At 33.2% G+C, this 18311-nt stretch overlaps 3 protein-coding genes across 8 annotated transcripts in view; 2 read left to right on the plus strand and 1 right to left on the minus strand.

Annotated features, from left to right (window-relative positions):
• LOC118058171 (uncharacterized) overlaps window positions 1–9752 on the plus strand; it is a 96167-nt gene extending 86415 nt beyond the window's left edge. The window contains exons 2-13 of one of the 2 annotated variants that reach the window (XM_035070876.2): window positions 5034–5273; window positions 5354–5437; window positions 5548–5605; window positions 6079–6159; window positions 6249–6320; window positions 6414–6658; window positions 6758–6829; window positions 7855–7971; window positions 8058–8139; window positions 8325–8371; window positions 9271–9352; window positions 9525–9752. In XM_035070876.2, the coding sequence (XP_034926767.1) occupies window positions 5053–5273; window positions 5354–5437; window positions 5548–5605; window positions 6079–6159; window positions 6249–6320; window positions 6414–6658; window positions 6758–6829; window positions 7855–7971; window positions 8058–8139; window positions 8325–8371; window positions 9271–9352; window positions 9525–9608 (1245 nt within the window). In that variant the 5' untranslated portion in view covers window positions 5034–5052 and the 3' untranslated portion in view covers window positions 9609–9752. Of the gene's footprint in view, window positions 1–4985; window positions 5274–5353; window positions 5438–5547; window positions 5606–6078; window positions 6160–6248; window positions 6321–6413; window positions 6659–6757; window positions 6830–7854; window positions 7972–8057; window positions 8140–8324; window positions 8372–9270; window positions 9353–9524 lie in introns of those variants that run through there. The other variant, XR_004689108.2, reaches the window with a different exon arrangement.
• LOC118038731 (uncharacterized) overlaps window positions 1–18311 on the minus strand; it is a 162337-nt gene that overhangs the window by 55291 nt on the left and 88735 nt on the right. The window lies entirely within an intron of this gene.
• On the plus strand, window positions 11422–18111 carry LOC118058183 (serine/arginine-rich splicing factor RSZ21). Of its 4 annotated transcripts, none has more exons than XR_004689112.2 (7): window positions 11422–11580; window positions 12159–12272; window positions 15092–15180; window positions 15493–15727; window positions 16457–16579; window positions 16919–17157; window positions 17290–18111. XR_004689112.2 is itself a non-coding variant. In XM_035070884.2 (6 exons), exons 2-6 carry the CDS (start codon window positions 12184–12186, stop codon window positions 16923–16925), a joined length of 543 nt encoding a protein of 180 aa, XP_034926775.1. In that variant the 5' UTR covers window positions 11422–11580; window positions 12159–12183; the 3' UTR covers window positions 16926–17253. The 4 variants fall into 4 exon arrangements, 1 of the variants encoding a protein (XP_034926775.1); XR_004689113.2 differs by having other exon boundaries at window positions 17429–18111; XR_012168942.1 differs by having other exon boundaries at window positions 15493–15715.

Consider the following 18311-nt stretch of genomic DNA (forward strand, 5'->3'; position numbering starts at 1 on the left):
TCGAGTATAGGCTTAAAAAGTGAATGGTAGCCATGGCTAAAATAAGGTTTGTTGTGACAATATGTTCAGGCATGAAGTTGGGGATGTTTGGCAATGTGTTTAGGTGCGAAACGGTACATCACATGGTGGTTTATTTGATAACCCTAATGCGATGTGATTAATGGCTATCAGGTGGTTCATTTGTAATGGACTTAGTGGTAGTTTTGACGAGCCATTTGCACGATGATTGATTAATATATGATATCCCAATTCGAATGAGGTAGGTGGCTTTTTGTTGAACCAAATGGGTTGTTAATTTGAGTAATTGAAAACCTAATATGATGCAATTATGGGTAGGTTTTGACAATTAATTTGAGGAAAGGACGGGTGTAGAATATATAAAAGGTCATCCAGATGGAATAGGGGACATGCAGAGACTGTATTGAATATCTTAGTTGGAAATAGTTCGATGACAATTGTTTGGTTAGTCGTATAGAAGGGATTCCAAAACTGTTATGATAGCAAAATAAACATGAGTTTATGCTAGTTAAGACAAGGAAATATATATATAAAAAAAAATTATATACTGTTATGATAGTTCAAGTATATCAAAATGAGGAGTAGCTATTGTAGTTTCAAAATAGATGACATTGGGCTGTTAAACCCCAAATACAAGAGGAAAGAAGGGTTACAGTGATTACTCTATGCTGACAGAGCTGGATTTTAGTACGAAGAAAAGGCATGCATGTAAAGTAATAAATAACCAAAGTATTGAGTGTATATGTTATGGTATGGTAAATCACACATATTTAAAGGGTAGTACAAGGAAAAAATGTTAGGGTTGCAGCTAGTATAAACCAAAATGGTTTATTATAAAATCTCAAAGGAATGTGTCTATGATGACCTTGTGTACATGTTGTGTTTTTAGGTATACGAATTGACTTTTGAATGCTAAAGATAATTGAACATACAACATGGGTGTTGATGGTAGTTCACATGCGTGGACAAGATATCGATAATAACACAGTAACATAAATGACAACCAAAGTAGAGGATTTGTATTAAAGAAAGAAAAGCATAATGACCAGAGTAAGTATTGTAAAGATAGATGATATATTTAAGTATGAAATGGACAAGTGAATGCTAATATACATAATGTATGTATGGTTCAATGTATGACATGGAATTCGACTAGTATTGTTTGTAGTGGTTATGTTTTAATTTCTATTAGATGTTTTTATAGGAAGTTTCTTATAAATATTGTATGTTGCAGGTTATTTTGTACCATCCCAGTAATTGATGATTTAAGCTTATCATTTGGCTACTATTAAGTATGAATATATATCATGATAGTTGTATGATTATGTACAATAAATAAGAACGTTGAAATTAAATGATTTTGGTCTGAAACTTGTAATAAATCGTTTCCTATATTAATTACAAGTGATTATTATGTTTAATAAATGTTTATATGTAAATAATTGTTAAGAACAATGATTGGTTGATTGAGAGGCCTAAGGCCGAACAATGAGTATGGATGATGTGTTGAGAAATTTGTAATCCCTTGGGTTTGATAAACATGTATTCTAAAAGAAGTGAAGAATTGTTTTGAAACCCAAACAGAGAAGACTTTACCAGAATTTCATTAGAATTCTAAATGCATCGAATGGACATAAATTTTATATGTGATGTGTTATAAGAAAATACACTATTTTTGCTAAGATCAAGGCTCAAAATGTTGTACAAAATTACAGGTTGTTACAAAGATTACGGGGTGTTACATTAGTAATGTAACGGCCCGGCCCAACTTATCATATATTGTCCGCTTTGGGCCTTACCGCCTTTACGGTTTTGTTCCTGGCAACGCGAGCCCACTTCTGAGCCTGACGCCAAAACGCGTATAATAAGTTGGCAACCAGCACCACTTATAAGGCCAGCAACACACCCCTCACCCGCCGATGTGGGATCTTACAATCCACCCCTCTTAAGGAGCCCGACGACCCCGTCGGCATAACCGGACAGCCAATGAGGTCGGCTCTGATACCAAATGTAACGGCCCGGCCCAACTTGCCATATATTATCCGCTTTGGGCCTTACCGCCCTCACGGTTTTGTTCCTGGCGACGCGAGCCCACTTCTGAGCCTGACGCCCCAAAACGCGTATAACAAGTTGGCAACCAGCACCACTTATAAGGCCAGCAACACACCCCTCACCCGCCGATGTGGGATCTTACAAGTAATCTAGTGGTAGCTCATTCTAACTCAATAATACCATGCATATTATGGCCAATCAACTTAATCATATTCAAAACGAACTACAATAAAATAGATTTAGAACTTAATAGGCTCACACATTTAGAGGGAAATTCTTGTGATATTTTATAGTAACAAGCATTCTAATAAGAATTTTTGCAAGTACTAAACTCAACTTGCATGTCATATACCTAAACAAGAGGTAACATAACAACCTTAACCTAATTTGGACAAGATTGCTCATGAGGTAACATCTACTTTACAAGTATATAGGTAGTTTTAAGAAAATCACATGACTCGACCATCTTATTTATAACCAACTCAATCTATTTTCAAGTGGGCCAGTAATAGAGGGTGAAATCGACTATTGATCATGAGATCATGATTTATAATGATGGTAAGCAATCAAGTTCAACATAGAAAATGAGTCTTTATTAGGTTAACAAGTGAATATTATACTATAACAAGAATACGTACAGATGCATGAAAATAAAAAAGTGCAAATTATATTAGAATTTAGTGTGTTTGTTTTTAAGGTAGCTTTTGTGGTTGTGGTTTGAAAAAAATAAGTTTTAAAAAAATATGGTTAGCTGTGGTTAGTTGGATTTAGTTACGTGTTTGGTAAAAATTATGGTTGAAGTTTATATTTAGCAAAAAACATGTATAAAATATTTGGGGTAATTGTGTTTGAAAAAGTGGTTGCAGTTGCTTTTTTACTTAGAAATGCATCGAAATAATATTTTTATTATTATTTTTTAAGAATTATTTTTGATATCAGCGCATCAAAATGATTTGTAAACACCAAACAAATATTAATTTGAAGTATAGAAAAAAAAAAGTTTTTAATTTTTTTTAAAAAGTGCTTTTGAAATGCAAAAACAAATAGAATTTAAAGAATATTTTCGAAACTCCGTTAAAAAAATGTAAAAACAGCTGTACAAAAACTGCGTTTTAAACTTAATTTTTTAGTGGGTCTTGCAACATAAAACATAAATTTTTTTATTACCTAACATGTTATTGTGTTTGTTTCATCGTTAACACAAAAACTAGCGGAAAACAAAAGCAATCTTAAGATTATATGTTCCTTATCTACCATATATTATTTTTATAGGGTTAGGATTAGCTCTATCTCCATAATATTATAATTAAGCCATCCAAGTAGCCGGAAACAATGCGTACACAAGATTTATTATGCAATTTACTTACATCTTTATATTATATATATTGCTTTCCTTTTCTTATCACAATATTTTTTTTTTTCTTTGCAACTTTATTTACTCATTTTTACCTTTTATTTTATTTTTAGTTTTTGACATCACTCTTCTTTTATTTCTTAGGTTAAATTTAGATTAGAATTAGCAAGTTATTATCTGTTTTTAATCAAGATTAAATTTTTAATTATAGTTTCTTCTTCTTGAAAATGAAGAAATGAAAAAACAAGTAGCCACCAATCAAACATATTATCTGAGCTCAACAATGTTATAAACAAACTGCTTGATATTGCTTGAGGAGGCATGCTGGTATTCGGGCGTGGCTTTTTGTGGATGCTAGAGTAGTTTTTCTTCAAGTTATAATAACAGAACGTAGTTAATGCATTAAAATTGACTCTAAGATTAGCGTAAAATCTTGAGCAGTTTTAAATTTTAAATTCATAAAATCATGAGAAAATCAGGTGTCATGTGTTTCCGTGTAGAAGGCTATAAGATGATTCGATTTCCATCAAGTAAATTTAAATATGAACCCTTGTAAATTCAATAATAATAAAAAAAAGAAAATAGTCATGATTAAGAATAAGAAATAGAGTGTTTGGTAATGCGGTTGTATTTGTATTTTTAAAAAAATTTAATTTTTTTTTATTAAAAACTAATTTTTTATATAATTTAGATCATTTTGACGCGCTGATCTAAAAAAAATAAAAAAATAAAACTATTTTAATATATTTCACCATAAAAAACACTTTAAAAAACAACTATAACTACACTCCCAAACAGGCTTCAAAGAACTAATCATATTTAATTGTTCTACCATAATACTCTCTTTATATATTTAAAAATCTATTCAATTAATTGTTTAAGTTTTTTTTTTTTTTTTTGTAAGACTTGCATGATATTATTTTGAATGTCCAAGTTTCTCTCACTTGTAAATAATTGTAATTTACTTTGTCTTATATTAATATTAATATAAATCTTGATGATATTCAAATAACATTACGATTGTAAAAGTAAAAAAAATGTAATTCCTCATAATTGCAATATTTTTTAAACGAAAAATAGAATTATTCAAGAATTATAGAAAGTAACAAGAATATAAATATGCAATAATAAATATTGAATTTTTTAAAAAAAAATATAAAATATATTTTAGGAACAAAATGCATGCGGAAAGAGTTATATAATGAAGTTTATTGTAAAGCATTTCAAAGAAAAAAGAAAAAATAAAAAGTTTATATGAATTATAGAAATTAACAAGAATAAAAACATGATAATAAATCTTAATCTTTTTTTTTTAAAAAAAAAAATTACAAAATATTCTAGGAAAATATGTGGAAAAATTATAGAATAAAAACAAAATTTCAAATGTATTGTTAGAATTGTATAGGAAAAGATAATAAGATACATAAACTTAAGAAGAAGAAAAACATGAAAACTGATGTAATAAAAATATCCTCCTTGATTTATCTTTCAAAAACGAAATTATCCCGAAGACGTGGAGCGATATGATTGGAGTAAAATAAGCCTATCTATCCAGTAGGTCGAATACTGTAATGGAGCCATTAGTTTCCATTAGCGAAAGATAGAGAAAAGAGAGAAGAGAGAGAAGGATGATTCTGGTTTCACCGGATTGCTTGTCTACTTCTTCTTCATCGATGCTGTTTTCTCGCAATCCCATGCTCTCCTCTCATCTCTGCTTCACAATAAGAAGAAGGACGTTCCGAACGAAGACGAGTCGACGACTCTGTGTAGCGAGTAGTCTGATTACAAGCCCTGAGTCATTCGAAGTTGGGAGACTCATTGGCAGCTACGGCTTCATGAACATTACGAGGTGTGCATATGTATAGTTATACTCTTTTTTTTTCCTTAAGACAATTGATTAGTTCTAAATGGAATTGCATTTGTTTTCAGCTATTCGGCAGGAGGAATGGATTTTGAATATTCAGGCGGACAGCTGAAACTTCAAGATGTAGGAGAAGGCAGTGTGAAGATCAGGTGCGCCTTTATTTTATTTTATTTTATTTAATCACAAGTATAACTAAGGGTTTGCATGTTGCTCTGATTTGTAGTAACTATTATATATATTCATGGCAGTTATTTTTCAGGCTTTACGAAGGAAGAATAGCGCAGGGTTCACTTAGAGGCACTCCCGTTGTTTTCAAGGTGATTTTTCTTTAAATTCTAGCAAGTAAGTGAATCATATACCGAGTAATATATGCTTTCCGACTTAAATCAATGCACATCTTCTAATCTTTATTGTAATTCACTCGGTTGCGGTGAGGATCTTGCAGTGTATTATTATATTTTGCCAGGGGCTGAATATGTTATTCCCATTTCACGAGTTAATTAATGATTAAAGGAGAAGAGTGTAGCTGAATCTATATTTTCTTTTCTTTTCAAATTCTAATTTATTAAGGAATTTAACAACAGCATTTACTAAATGTCCCCCTAAATCGAGAGCAATTGAAAATTATAGCGACTGTGCCATCTTCAATTTGACATTTCTCTCTTCCCAGTTATCTTTGATCTTCCTTTTCCTCCTTGAATGGATGTTGTTGACCCGTCACATTGCAAAGTTTTTTTTCTTTTTTCTTTTTTCTTTTTTTCTTTTCACACCGAGATTGCTGGTTATGAAGGTATATCCTGGACAGCGAGCTGGTGGCATAGAAGCTGATATGATGGCTGCAAATGAGCTCAATGCCCATGCTGCACTTCAGGTTGGATATTGAAGGCTTTTCAAATATTAGTGACATGTTATTTCTTTTTTATATACCATGGAAGGTCTTTTCATGTCCATCTTTCACAGAGCAGTTCAAAAGGTGCATGTCAGAATCTCCTGATGCTTGTTGGAGGATTTGAGACAAAAACTGGAGAACAGGTTTGTTATACCAGGTCAAATAAGGAAAACTAGTCATAGTTGTTTCGGGCATTTTCTTATATGATCAAAAATTGATGAAATTAATGTATACAGTGGCTTGCTTTTCGTAATGGTGGGAAATATAGTGCAGCAGACTATGCAAAATTTACTAGTGAAAAAATTTCAAAAAGCATTTCGACCAAGGAAACCTCCTGGAATCATTTTGAACAAGAACAAAAAATAAAGCGCAGAAGATATTTTGTTATCAAGCTACTTCAGGGGGCTATTACTGGTCTAGCCTACATGCATTACCATGACAGATTGCACCAGAGTCTTGGACCATCTTCTGTTGTTCTCAAGTATGATCATAGATTTTCATGTTTCCTGTTATAACTGTTACTGTCATATTTGTCTGCTTACTGATATTTTTACACAATGTTTTACTTGAATAATGTCAGCACTATAGCAGAGAGAGAGGCTCCTTATTTAGTTCCACGACTTCGAGATCTAGCCTTTTCTGTTGATATGAGGTGCTATTAAAATTCCTTTTCTTGCAATTACTTCTCAGCAGGCTTTTGTTTTCAACTTAGAAATGTTATCTGTAGACAAAACTCACCGTCCTTGACATTTAGAAACAGATCATATAAGTGATTCCTCTACATGCAACAACAATGTGGGCAAGCTCTTTGAAACAAACGTGGTTTAGTGAACCACAACTGAATGAATTCAAACATGTCAAAAAAAAAAAAAAAAACAGAGAGAGAGAGAGAGAGACAAAGAGAGAAGGAATTAATCGCAGTTGCTATGTTCTTTCTTTTGTGATTGTAAATCTTGTGTAAGCTGTAACACGTATACGTGTTGACCTGTATGATAGCATGTAGCACATTGGTTCCTTCTATTTTAGTAACATGGATACGCTCAATTTCTCACCCATTTTTCACCACTTTAATATTTTGTGATTAGTGAGAATGTAACGAGCTAATCATTTAAATCTAGTGCTTCGTGAAGGAAGGAATTTAACAGTCAACTGATAATCAACCAGTTGTTCCGTCGCACTCAGATTCCTTATTATTAATATTATTATTAACATGGATGCATACTGGCCTTCAGACAATCTATCTGCAGACTCTTGCAGAAAGGGATGGAGTTAACCATCAATCTCCATCATACAATATCCCCAATCCAATGAGGATCTGGTTTTCCCTAACTGTCTCCCAGATGTTTACCCAGATGGCAAACCGAGTTACAGAGGTGTTAAAGGTTTTCTTACTTCCAGGAATAGAAATTCGCAAAAAAGCATTTAGGGATTTTCTGGTGAATTGAAGGCAGACCAAAAGATGTACACTTAAGAGAGAAGGGACTTAATACAAATGATGTACACTTAAGAGAGAAGGGACTTAATACCATTGTAGATTCTTGTATGTGCCATCCATGAATCTTAATGCTTATAAGGAGATCCCTTACTTGTGACTGTAAGAGGCTTCTTGATATTGCAGTATAGTTTCAGAGGTTTGAACACATTTGCGCATTTTCACTTCCAAACATGACTTATCAGGATTTCAAATTTAGAAGATGGCCTCGGGACATTATCAGAAGGACTTTGGAGAAGGGCAATTGCTGCTGGAGCCTCCACACCCATGGAGAAACGAGCATTTGGAATTGCAGATGACATGTACTGTTTCAGAACTTGATGGTTCTATCATTAGTTTTTTCAGCTCTTTAGCTCCTGTGACCAATTTCTTTTCTGGTCCTACATAGATATGAAGCTGGTCTTCTTCTTGCATACTTGGCTTTTGTTCCATTTTGTGAAGCAGGCATTGTGGATACTCTTTCTTTGCAAGTAAGCAGAAATATGACTACCTCTGATTAATTATTATATCATTTGTAGGCAGGCATTTCTCTTCATCTACGTGATATAAGCAAGTCCAGAGCACCCGAAATCCTGAGCACATAATGCCTTTATACACCTTCATATTCTTCAGAATGTGTTTTCCTGACACTAATAATTTATGCATGAACTTGCAGAGGCTTTTAGAAAACACTTTCCGACTTGATGTTGAAGCTATGAGAGAGTAAGATGATTTATGTACCTTATTTTGACTTGCTTAAAGTCCATTAGCCAGTGCATGCATAAGATGAATTTGAGATTGTAGGAGTTTAAAAGGTAAGAATCAGATACATTTATAAGCTGAGCTTGACTTGAGGAGTTATGTTATGGTCTTATGCATCAAAACTTGGCTGCTTCTTATCTAGTTGAGTCCTTGCGTAGATCATGATGCAGATGATACTTGAACATTTGTAGATTCAACAAGAGCTACAGACACATTTTAGCAGATTCTTTCTTAGTGGGGATCTATCTTCTACACTATGATTTTTCAAATATAGGATGAAATCCAAGTGAAAAAGTAGTTTGTATGCCAAAGGGAACAACAAATAATTCTCAGTTTGACTCTGAGCAGAACCTCAAAGGCTCTGCTACCCGTAGAACACGACGAAGATAAAATGCAAAGCAAAAACAAAACTCTACATTATATCCAAAATTCAGGAAGTTAACTTGTGTGTTTTTCACACGTACTTGAATACTTAGATTCCTGAAGCTGGTTGTTTGTTTAAACGCTTTTTAAACACTAGTTTTCTACTCGTGCTTTGCAGTGTATTATTTAACTATGCACTGCATATTTTTCTGTAATATTTAATTGATTGTTTAAATTTTAATAAAAGAACAAATTTAAATGTCGATTGAATTAATTTCTCCTGTGATATTCAAGATTGAAACAGTATTATTTAAATTTAATAGTTTGATTATGTTTTAGGCATATCAAACCCAAGGACAATAACAATTATATGGCCAAGAAATAGACAGTTTCCAATAGATTAGGAACTAAGCTCAAGCTTGTCATGGATCTTGAGGTGTCCAAATGCTAACACACTTGGTTTTTCCTCCTCTGTCTTTGCCCTTTCTGGCACACAGATATTGTTTAGCAGATGATCGTTTGGAAGAAGCCGTGAAGTTTCTGGATCTTGGTGACCGGGCTGGATGGCAATTACTTCAGGTTGAATCAGAGTTTAAAATAAACTACTTTAGTCTTCTACGGTTAATTATGATTTTCTTTTTTGATATGTACAAGCGCTATAATTTAAGATTGTTTTTTTTTTTTAAAAGAAAATAAATCTATAATGCCTAACATTTGTTCTGCAACAATTCTGTCTCTTTCCGGTGTGCAGGCAATGCTAAATCCAGACTTCCGGAAGAGACCAATCGCAGAAGCTGTGCTTAAGCATCGATTCATGATCGGAGCTGTTGTTTGAGTGGCGTAGAGCAAGTGAAGTGTACATGATTGTAATTATCAAAAGCAACAATAATAGCTGATTAAAAAAAAATTAGCATTTGCGTCCTCTTCATGACAGTAGTTCTGCTAAGTCTCTTTGGGAAAAATAACATTTTTCATTAAATGTTTGCGGCTTAAAATTATGATTTTTTTAAAAAATATATTGATATTTTAAAGAAATTGTTAAAATAGACCGTTATAATTTTTAAAACGAATAAAGGAAAGAAAGAGAGAAAGGAAAAGTAATAAATCACTTGGTTTTTTTTTTAGCTCATTCCCTTTATTTTACTGGATTTGACTTGTCTTGGTGAGATTTTTTATAGTATTCTATTCATTTATTTCTCTTCTTCTCTACTCTTTCATTCTTGAAACTTATGCTATCTTATTTTAATATTTTCCTAATAATGTCCTTCAGAGCCGTAATCTTTTTAAAAGTCAGTTTCTACGTGTTACTTTTAACAAATTGTGCGACTTTCTTTTAAAAAAGAAAAAAATTACTAGTGCTAATTTGTCAACATTTTTTTAAATTATGTTATATATAAAAAATACTTATAAAGACTTGTGATTTTATTTTTATTATTATTTTAGATTAACATGATTATCCAAACTATTTTCCAAACATCTCGACTAACCATACAAACTTTAAAATTAACGATCATATAAGCTTCTAGTGGCTCTGAGATTAGTGAGACTTGAACCAATAACTTACAGGGAATAAACTTGATCAGTTAAGCTATACCATCTTGATTAAAAATAAAAATAAAATTATTATTTATTATTATTATTATTTCTCTAACAATCAATGCCAATGATTTTGTGTTGGAAAGATAACAACTTTTATCTCAACAGGGGGTGGAGGTTAGAGAACCTGAAACTGTATGATAACTGGGATGTTTGTTTGGTATCGGAGTAAAATTCTAAAAAATATATTTTTTTTAATTATAAATATATATTAAAATAATATTTTTTAGTTTTTTTTTAATATTAGGATATTAAAATCATTAAAAAAACATCTAAAATAATATTTAACTTTTTTAAAAATAAAAAATAATTTTAAAAAAACATGTTGTAACCAAAAAATAAACACTCGATTCAAGATCCACACAAGGAAATGCAAAATCTTCCTGTTTCACGTAGTGTTTTCAAATTATTATCTAACACAGATCTCAATGACGGGCTTGATCAGCCGGCATTTATACTAAAAATTTCACAGAAGTTTTCTAGGGAATGTTTTCGGATGAAATTTTACTTACAAAAATAATTAAATTAAAATTAAAATTTTATAAAAATATAAAAAATAAAATTAAAATCAAACCAAAATTAATTCAAACCAACCAGTTTTGATACGATTCGGTTACTTTATATTAAAAATTAAAAACTCAACCGACCGGTTTTGATTCTATGAGTTTCAGTTTGGTTTTAATGTGATGCAGTTTGGTTATTTTATATTAAAAATAAATATTATATTGTTTTTTAAGGTTTTTTTTTATTTTTTAATGGGCTTGATTTCCATTTGGTTTAGTTTTTTTTCGGTTTAGTTTTTTTTTTTTTTATTTAATTTTTTTATTTCAAGTTTATAAAACTGAAATTAAATTGACCGAATATTTATTTTAATATTTTAATAAATTTAATTAGTTTTTTTTTTTTTAATTTTCTGAACTTAATAGGTTTTTAAAAGTTTGACCCTAAAGTTGCCTCAAAGCCTCAGTCCTCGAGAACAATGCCTGTCATGGGAAATGCAAATGTGCAAAACAAGACAGTAAATAATCAGGTCTAAACAGGCCTAAGGCAAAAGAGCCAATACAGACATGCTGGCCTCAAGCCCATTACAAATATAAGTCTACTTACTGCTAAAAGATTCTTACGAATTTCTCCTCTATCTAGTATCTAGCACGTTCTTGCTTTCAACATAGTAATAATCAGAATCCAAAGCTGCCTGCAGAATCAAGCAGGTAATCCCTTTTATTATGTTTTTCAACATTAGATTTCATTTGGGTCTTTCTTAAATCTCACTGGAACGTAACTTTGTATGACTATTTTGCTGTATCAATAGTTTTTTTTTTCTTTTCTTTTCATATGAATCAAGATTCTATGAAGAACTATGGTTATAATCGAGTTTAAAGAGAATTATATGTGTTGGTTTGTTTCTTTCTGTGGGAATTGCAAGTTTGATATGACAATAACTCATAACATGACTTGGTCCCTCCTCCCCCTCTCAATTTGGGAATTATGAGTTACGAAGATTTGGACTGCCATGATTTCAGCATGGAACACAGCATAAAATCGTATAATTACAAAATGATAAGTGCTGTTGCCACCACGTGGCTTATAAATCCATAAAAGAGATCTTCCAAAGAAGAACCCATTTATGTATTAAAATCCACGCTGCTTTGGACTCCAACGTTTTCCTGTTGGTATAAAACAAGTGATTTTTCGGTTAGTTGCTCAAATGATCATAGATAAACAACTTGGAATTTCTTTTTGAGCTACAATTTTCTATTTAACCACAAATGTGCTTGTTGTTCTTTAGATTGGTGCTTGTTTTGCTCACTATAATGTCTCGCGTTTATGTTGGGAATTTGGATCCGCGCGTCTCCGAGAGGGATCTCGAAGATGAATTCCGGATGTATGGTGTTCTTCGTAGGTAATTTCTTTGGCACCTTGCATTGTTTTGGCTGATTTGAGTGTTTTAGGCATGCTGGATATTTGTTGTTTCTTCCGTGTTAGCATTTACTTTTTCTCAGTATCTGAACATGCTAGTTGACTTTTGCAATTATTTTAAAATTCAGGAGTGCATTTGTGCGTCATGAATCTGCATATGGATATGTAGCTACTAGTACTATCACAAGTTGCCAAGGCACTCTCTTGGGTGCCTAAGCTGAGCAAGGGGCTACTTTGGTGCCTGAAATGCCTGATGGCAAGGTGTTTAAATCTTTAGGTGCTTGGACTCCCGCTTAGGTCATTTTTATTTTATTTTTACATTACTACCCTTTTTTAAGCTTTATCTATCTTATCATGGAGAGTTTCAATTGTTAAATTCTGAGAGTTGGGCACTTTAGGATGATGAAAGTTGTCCTTAGAATTTTCAATGATCTTACTATTTGGAGATAAAATAGAATTTTGAAGAGATGAATGGACTTTAAAGTTTTGGCTAGTATGTTAAGTGGGTTGCTAGCTGTTGACTCGTAAGTTTCTAGAATTTTCAAATAAATATTTCTAGAAATTTAAATATCCTACTACCTATTCCAAAATTCATGTGTTTCTTTTTGTTAGTTAGGATTATTTTCCATGTAGCGTGCATTAACTCTAAATTGATGGATTAGTGGATAGTGGGAAGTTATGCATTAGTGGGCAAACAACTAGATCATGGAAGATGTAACCAACACGTGGAGTTATTGGAGTTAGTTTTCAAGTATGGGTCTATAAAAGTTACAGTAAAGGAGGATAACAGTAGAATCTTATAGACTGTAGCTCTGGGACGTATAAGCAACTAGTAGGCTGTAGGGTTGCTTTATTGTCTTATTTGGTTCATGTCTGTGTGCAATCAAACTGTTCAAAGCAATTAATGCAAGGTTCCAATTCATGTACATATGTAAGCTCATACTCTTATTTCCATATTGCTTTGTACTTAATGAATTAAAGTTTGCAGCCTCAGTTCCATTTGTTATTTTGCCATTTCAATTACTGTTAAAAGTAGTTTAGAATTGCTTTGAATTGAATTAGCCCAGTTGTGAATAATAGAATTTTAGTTTAGAAAACTTTGCAACCTAAAGGCTGCACCGCTCTGACTCTGGTCAAGGGGAGGTCTATAGGAGTAATATTAGTCATCCCTAATTTAGTAGTTTACAAACTGACAGTGGAAACTCTATTTGTACATGAATTATTAGAAAAAGTGCTTATTTGGACTTGAAAAGATAGAAAGAATGGTAGCAAAACTTCTCTACAGGCTTCTACTGAATGTACATTTAACTTTAATTGACCAAAGTCCTCTCAGTTGAGGAAGGCACTTGGAACCTGGAAGGCACTTGGAACCCTCAACACTAGCTAATGTCATTAGGTACATAAAAATATATTTTGAAAAGTGCTTATTTTTTTTGGACTTGAGAAGATAAAAAGAACAGTAACTAGATTGCTTTACTGGCTTCTACTCAACTTACATTCAACTTTAATTGACCAAATTCCTCTTTGTTGAGTCCGGCACTTAGAACCCACAACACTAGCTAATGTCATTAGGTGGGTTGTATGCTATTACTAGCTTGTACTATTTAACCTAACAGGAAACCATGCAACAGGGTGTTTGAAGTGTTCATGAAATCCTCTATTCTCTCTGCATCTCTCTTTTTGTGCTCCTTCTTGGCTTCCTTTTTCTCTTCTCTTCATAGTTTTTCTCTGTGACAATTTCTTTCTTTAAATGATTGTTCATTCTTCCTTGATTCTTAATTTTTATCTTACATACTACCCCTGTAAGAGCCAGTTGTAAAATGTCAACAAACTGGGTTCTTTAGATGAGAACATTTCCACATTAAACACGCAAATCCAGTCAGCCAATTTCTTAAAAGCATTTTACATCAGATCTATTAATGGAGTCATCCTAAGTTTTCAGTTGGTTTAATTTATAGTTTATTTAAGATGTTATTGATACTTGTATTAAATGCATGGTCATCAACAAATGACATGGACATCAATATTATTTTTATTTATACTAACCGTATCTATTGATTTTCATTGTTTGAGAACTTTTAAGATTTTAAGTCCTGCATTTAACTTGTGTTTGGATTGTATATAGCGATCTGAATAGTAGTTATGAGGTGTCATTTGGATTGTATATTATCTGAATAGAGGTCATGAGGTGTCATCTGTGTATCGCAAGAGTATGTGAGTGTATGGAACTGAATTTTGTATGCCTAGGGGAAGTATTTCACATGTACAGGGAAGTGTTAAGTATCCATACTTGATATGGCATGATATTGATACATGACAGGTTTGATAAATTCATGCTAGGATGTCATTTTAGGAGATTTGAACATGTAAAACTCTGCTGATACTTCAGATCCAGCATAAGACCATAAGTTGCTAACATGCATTTACAATATACTAATCAGTAAGTTCTATAGCATTTTTGTGTAATTCAATCTCCTTTTCTTTTTTTCAGTAGGTGCATGCTGATTTTTTCAAATTTTATAAACTAGACCAGGCATAAGTATTCTTTGCTGAAGATAATCTTTGCAAATTGCCATTTGGTTTTAAGTCAGTAATCATTTTTTGTCATTGCTTGAGAAGGGCAAGGGTTGTTTTATTTTTTGAACTAAAAAGGTGCTGATATGAAAACTCTGTAGAACAAAGGCCTAGGGACTGGTGGCAGGGGTGGACATTGGGATATGTCTTTGTGCATGTTTGTTGTTGCATTTTTCATCGATAACAAGATTTTTCCAATTCTAATTTTCTAAATAAAAATTCATGCAGTGTCTGGGTTGCTCGAAGGCCACCAGGATATGCATTTGTTGAGTTTGATGATCGCAGGGATGCTATAGATGCAATTCGCGCATTGGATGGTTTGTATATTTTTGTTTCCTGTCATTTGTTACGAATGCAGACCCTTTTTCTTTTATGAAAATTATACTTTATTATGATGTTTGCCATCTCTTGTTTAAAATGATTCCTGCTTTTTATTTATGATTTATATTTCTTATGCTATATGTTGGCTCTTCTTATGTTCAGTGTTGGCTGCTATAACTTCTATTATTTTCTGCTCATGTTTAGTGAACTTTATTACCGAACATGGAAATTAAATTGTTTTAGAACTATAGGGTTGCAAGCTGTATTATATTTTAGAGAGTTTGTTAAGATTCTGGCTCATTTTACAGGAAAGAATGGCTGGCGTGTGGAGCTTTCTCATAATTCTAAGGGTGGTGGAGGCCGTAGTGGCGATGGACATGGACGTGGTGGAGGTGAGGACTCAAAATGTTATGAGTGTGGTGAACCTGGTCATTTTGCACGAGAGTGTCGCCTGCGCATTGGCTCACGAGGCTTGGGAAGTAGTCGTCGTCGAAGCCCTAGTCCTCGCCGCCGTGGAAGTCCAAGTTATGGGTATGGGCGCAGGTGCGTCTAATGTGTTTACTCCTCTTTGGAGTTATATTTATTTTCTGGATGGAACACTTGTTAGAAATTTTCTGGTTTGCTCTCTTATTTTCCTTCTTTGTTTACATTTGCATAGTCACAAACACAATGCTTACAAGTCAAGTAATAGGCTTGAATTAGAAACATGATCTTGTGGGTTTTTTTTTTTTTTTTCAATACAGAATAACCTTATGATTTTGCATGAGGAAGAACAATGTTGAAGCATTATGAAATCAAAGCACTCTCTCTCTATTAATTGACTTTTATGTTTCCTTACGATGATTATATGGCCTGCCATATAATTTATAATCATATTCCATGGCGTGCTTCTTTTCCCCTACCATATATATTGGACCAAAACTGGTTCTGGGCGGGGCAACTACTATTTTCAAAAAGGAATGGAATTGGAAGGATAACTGCAACTGCTACTGGAAGCCTTGAAATTGCAGGATAAATTTTTCCAGATGAGAGGTGTAGAATCAATATTTTTATAACAGATGACTTTTGAGTCTCTGTTTGCTGCTTTAGCTACAATAAAGGAATCAAAATGAATATGCTGTGCAATTGGAGCTGGGCAACACCACTGACCAGTAATGAGATTCAATGCAATTTTTTATCCTGGGCTATGTTGTGTTTGCTGATTAGGAGAATATGCTCACAGTTGACAAGCTAGATTATTTACTGTTGCTATTTTTACTTTGTCTTTGGCAGGAGTTATAGCCCCCGTGGGAGAAGATCTCCAAGACGCCGGAGCCTTTCACCTCGCCGAGGTCGCAGCTATAGCAGGTCCCCTCCATATCATCATGGCCGCCGCGATTCACCTTATGCTATTGGGTATGTTGTGCTTATGCATATTTGGGAAAAATAATTTAGTTGTTATTCTGCTATATACTATCCAGCTAGTCTTATGGCACGGTGTTGTTGGGTCAATGATACTGTGAGCTGACACTTTGACTACTTGGAAAAACAAAAGAAAACAATTATCAGAGCATAACAAAATTCTGAAGTACAAATTTCATCTGAGTGCTAGTTGGTCTGAACAGCTGAGTATTAGAACCATTGCACAACCTTCTCAAAAGAAATAATGTACATGTAATTTACAGAACAGCTGATTATTTATTTTCTTCAATGTTTAAGATGAGGACAGACTTATTTGCTTGTTTCTCCCTGCAGCGACTGAGGCTGGAAGCCAAACTGAGAACCAGCAGGCTATTGAAGAAAATAATCTGTTATACTTTAGTTCTAATAGGACCATTTGAGCATAGAAGGTTATGTTAAGTTATGTTCGTCTCATGACAATGAGGTTTGTTAGAAACTTGGTTTCGGGTGGCTTCATCGAAGTGTTTCAACTGCAAAACAGGTGCTTGGACACTGTTTTATGTCGGCTTGCTGTCTACAGCTTACTGAAATATGTAGGTCTCTTCCATACTTTTAAAGCTTAAACTGCAACCTTTCTGTTCCTAAGTTTAATATTGACTATTCATGTTATAATTATTATGTTTGATGTAGTTGTTTCTAAAAGATTTATATGTTTTGTTTTTGAGGTGTGGTTTTCGGCCAAAACGGCATCCTTTCGCCACTTAACTGCATCATAGTGCACGGTTTTCTCCATCTCTGCTTCTCTGCACGTTATCTACTCGTCATTCTACATGTTTTTCAGCCTCGATCATGTTGAAATTGCAGTGTTCAGAAACTTGGTTGTCTGCGACACCTTTTAGTGCATCCTTCTGCAACAAAGATTGTGTTCCATTTGCCACGTTTAAAATTACCACGTTTGAAATTCCTGCTAACTGCAAGGGGAAGCTGTTTGTACTGTTGTCCCCATCCTTGATTCTCTGTGATTTATCATTTCCCACTGCTGCTTCGTCGAGTAGTGTTGAAACTACAATTTCTCTGGAAAACATGGTCGCACACAACCTCTTCTGACATGGTATGCAGCATTAAAAGCATCTGATGTAGTTCAGTTTCTACTTTTTTCTCCGGTGGGTTCAAGTAAGTTGCTCTTTGGATCCTAGATTTCCATGTACAGGTGAGTGGCTTCAGGTTATTGTTTGCAGTAATCTCAGTTATGCATAATAATATGACTTTGCACCACCCTCGGAAGTTCTTGTGCCTTTGCTGCGGTTAGAAATGCAAACTTGAATTCCTGTTGATGCAATGGTCCTCTTTGAATCAGCATCAGAACATACAAGTGTTTCATCCTCGCCAATGCTCTGATTGTTGTCCACTTTGCGTAGCCAGGAGAAATCTCTCTTTATGTTTTTTACAAGCATGGTAGGAGTCCCCTAGAACCGTGCTTTTCTTTAATTGACTGTTTGGAATTTTGGAATTGAATTCTCTTCCAAGGATAAGTTAATTTTTATGTTTGGAATATTTTTTTTTTTTTTTGAGAATTCCAAATGGAATTTAAATTATAAAAAAATGAGCAAAAATAAAATTAGAAGGAAGATGGTCTAATTTATGAAAATAATTTTAAATAAAAAAAATACTATTATAAAATATCTTTTTTCGCATTGTATTTTGGAAATGTTTTTTAAAAAAATTAATTTTTTTAAAAATTAATATA

This window comes from Populus alba, chromosome 19 (assembly GCF_005239225.2).
Source record: "Populus alba chromosome 19, ASM523922v2, whole genome shotgun sequence".
Classification (NCBI taxonomy): domain Eukaryota; kingdom Viridiplantae; phylum Streptophyta; class Magnoliopsida; order Malpighiales; family Salicaceae; genus Populus; species Populus alba.

Bases quoted from the DNA above. Each gene is read 5' to 3' on its own strand.
- LOC118058183 (XM_035070884.2), top strand. From the start codon at position 12,184: ATGTCTCGCGTTTATGTTGGGAATTTGGATCCGCGCGTCTCCGAGAGG. The intron at 12,273-15,091 runs GTAATTTCTTTG...AAATTCATGCAG, and splicing joins ATGTATGGTGTTCTTCGTAG to TGTCTGGGTTGCTCGAAGGC. The intron at 15,728-16,456 runs GTGCGTCTAATG...TGTCTTTGGCAG, and splicing joins AGTTATGGGTATGGGCGCAG to GAGTTATAGCCCCCGTGGGA.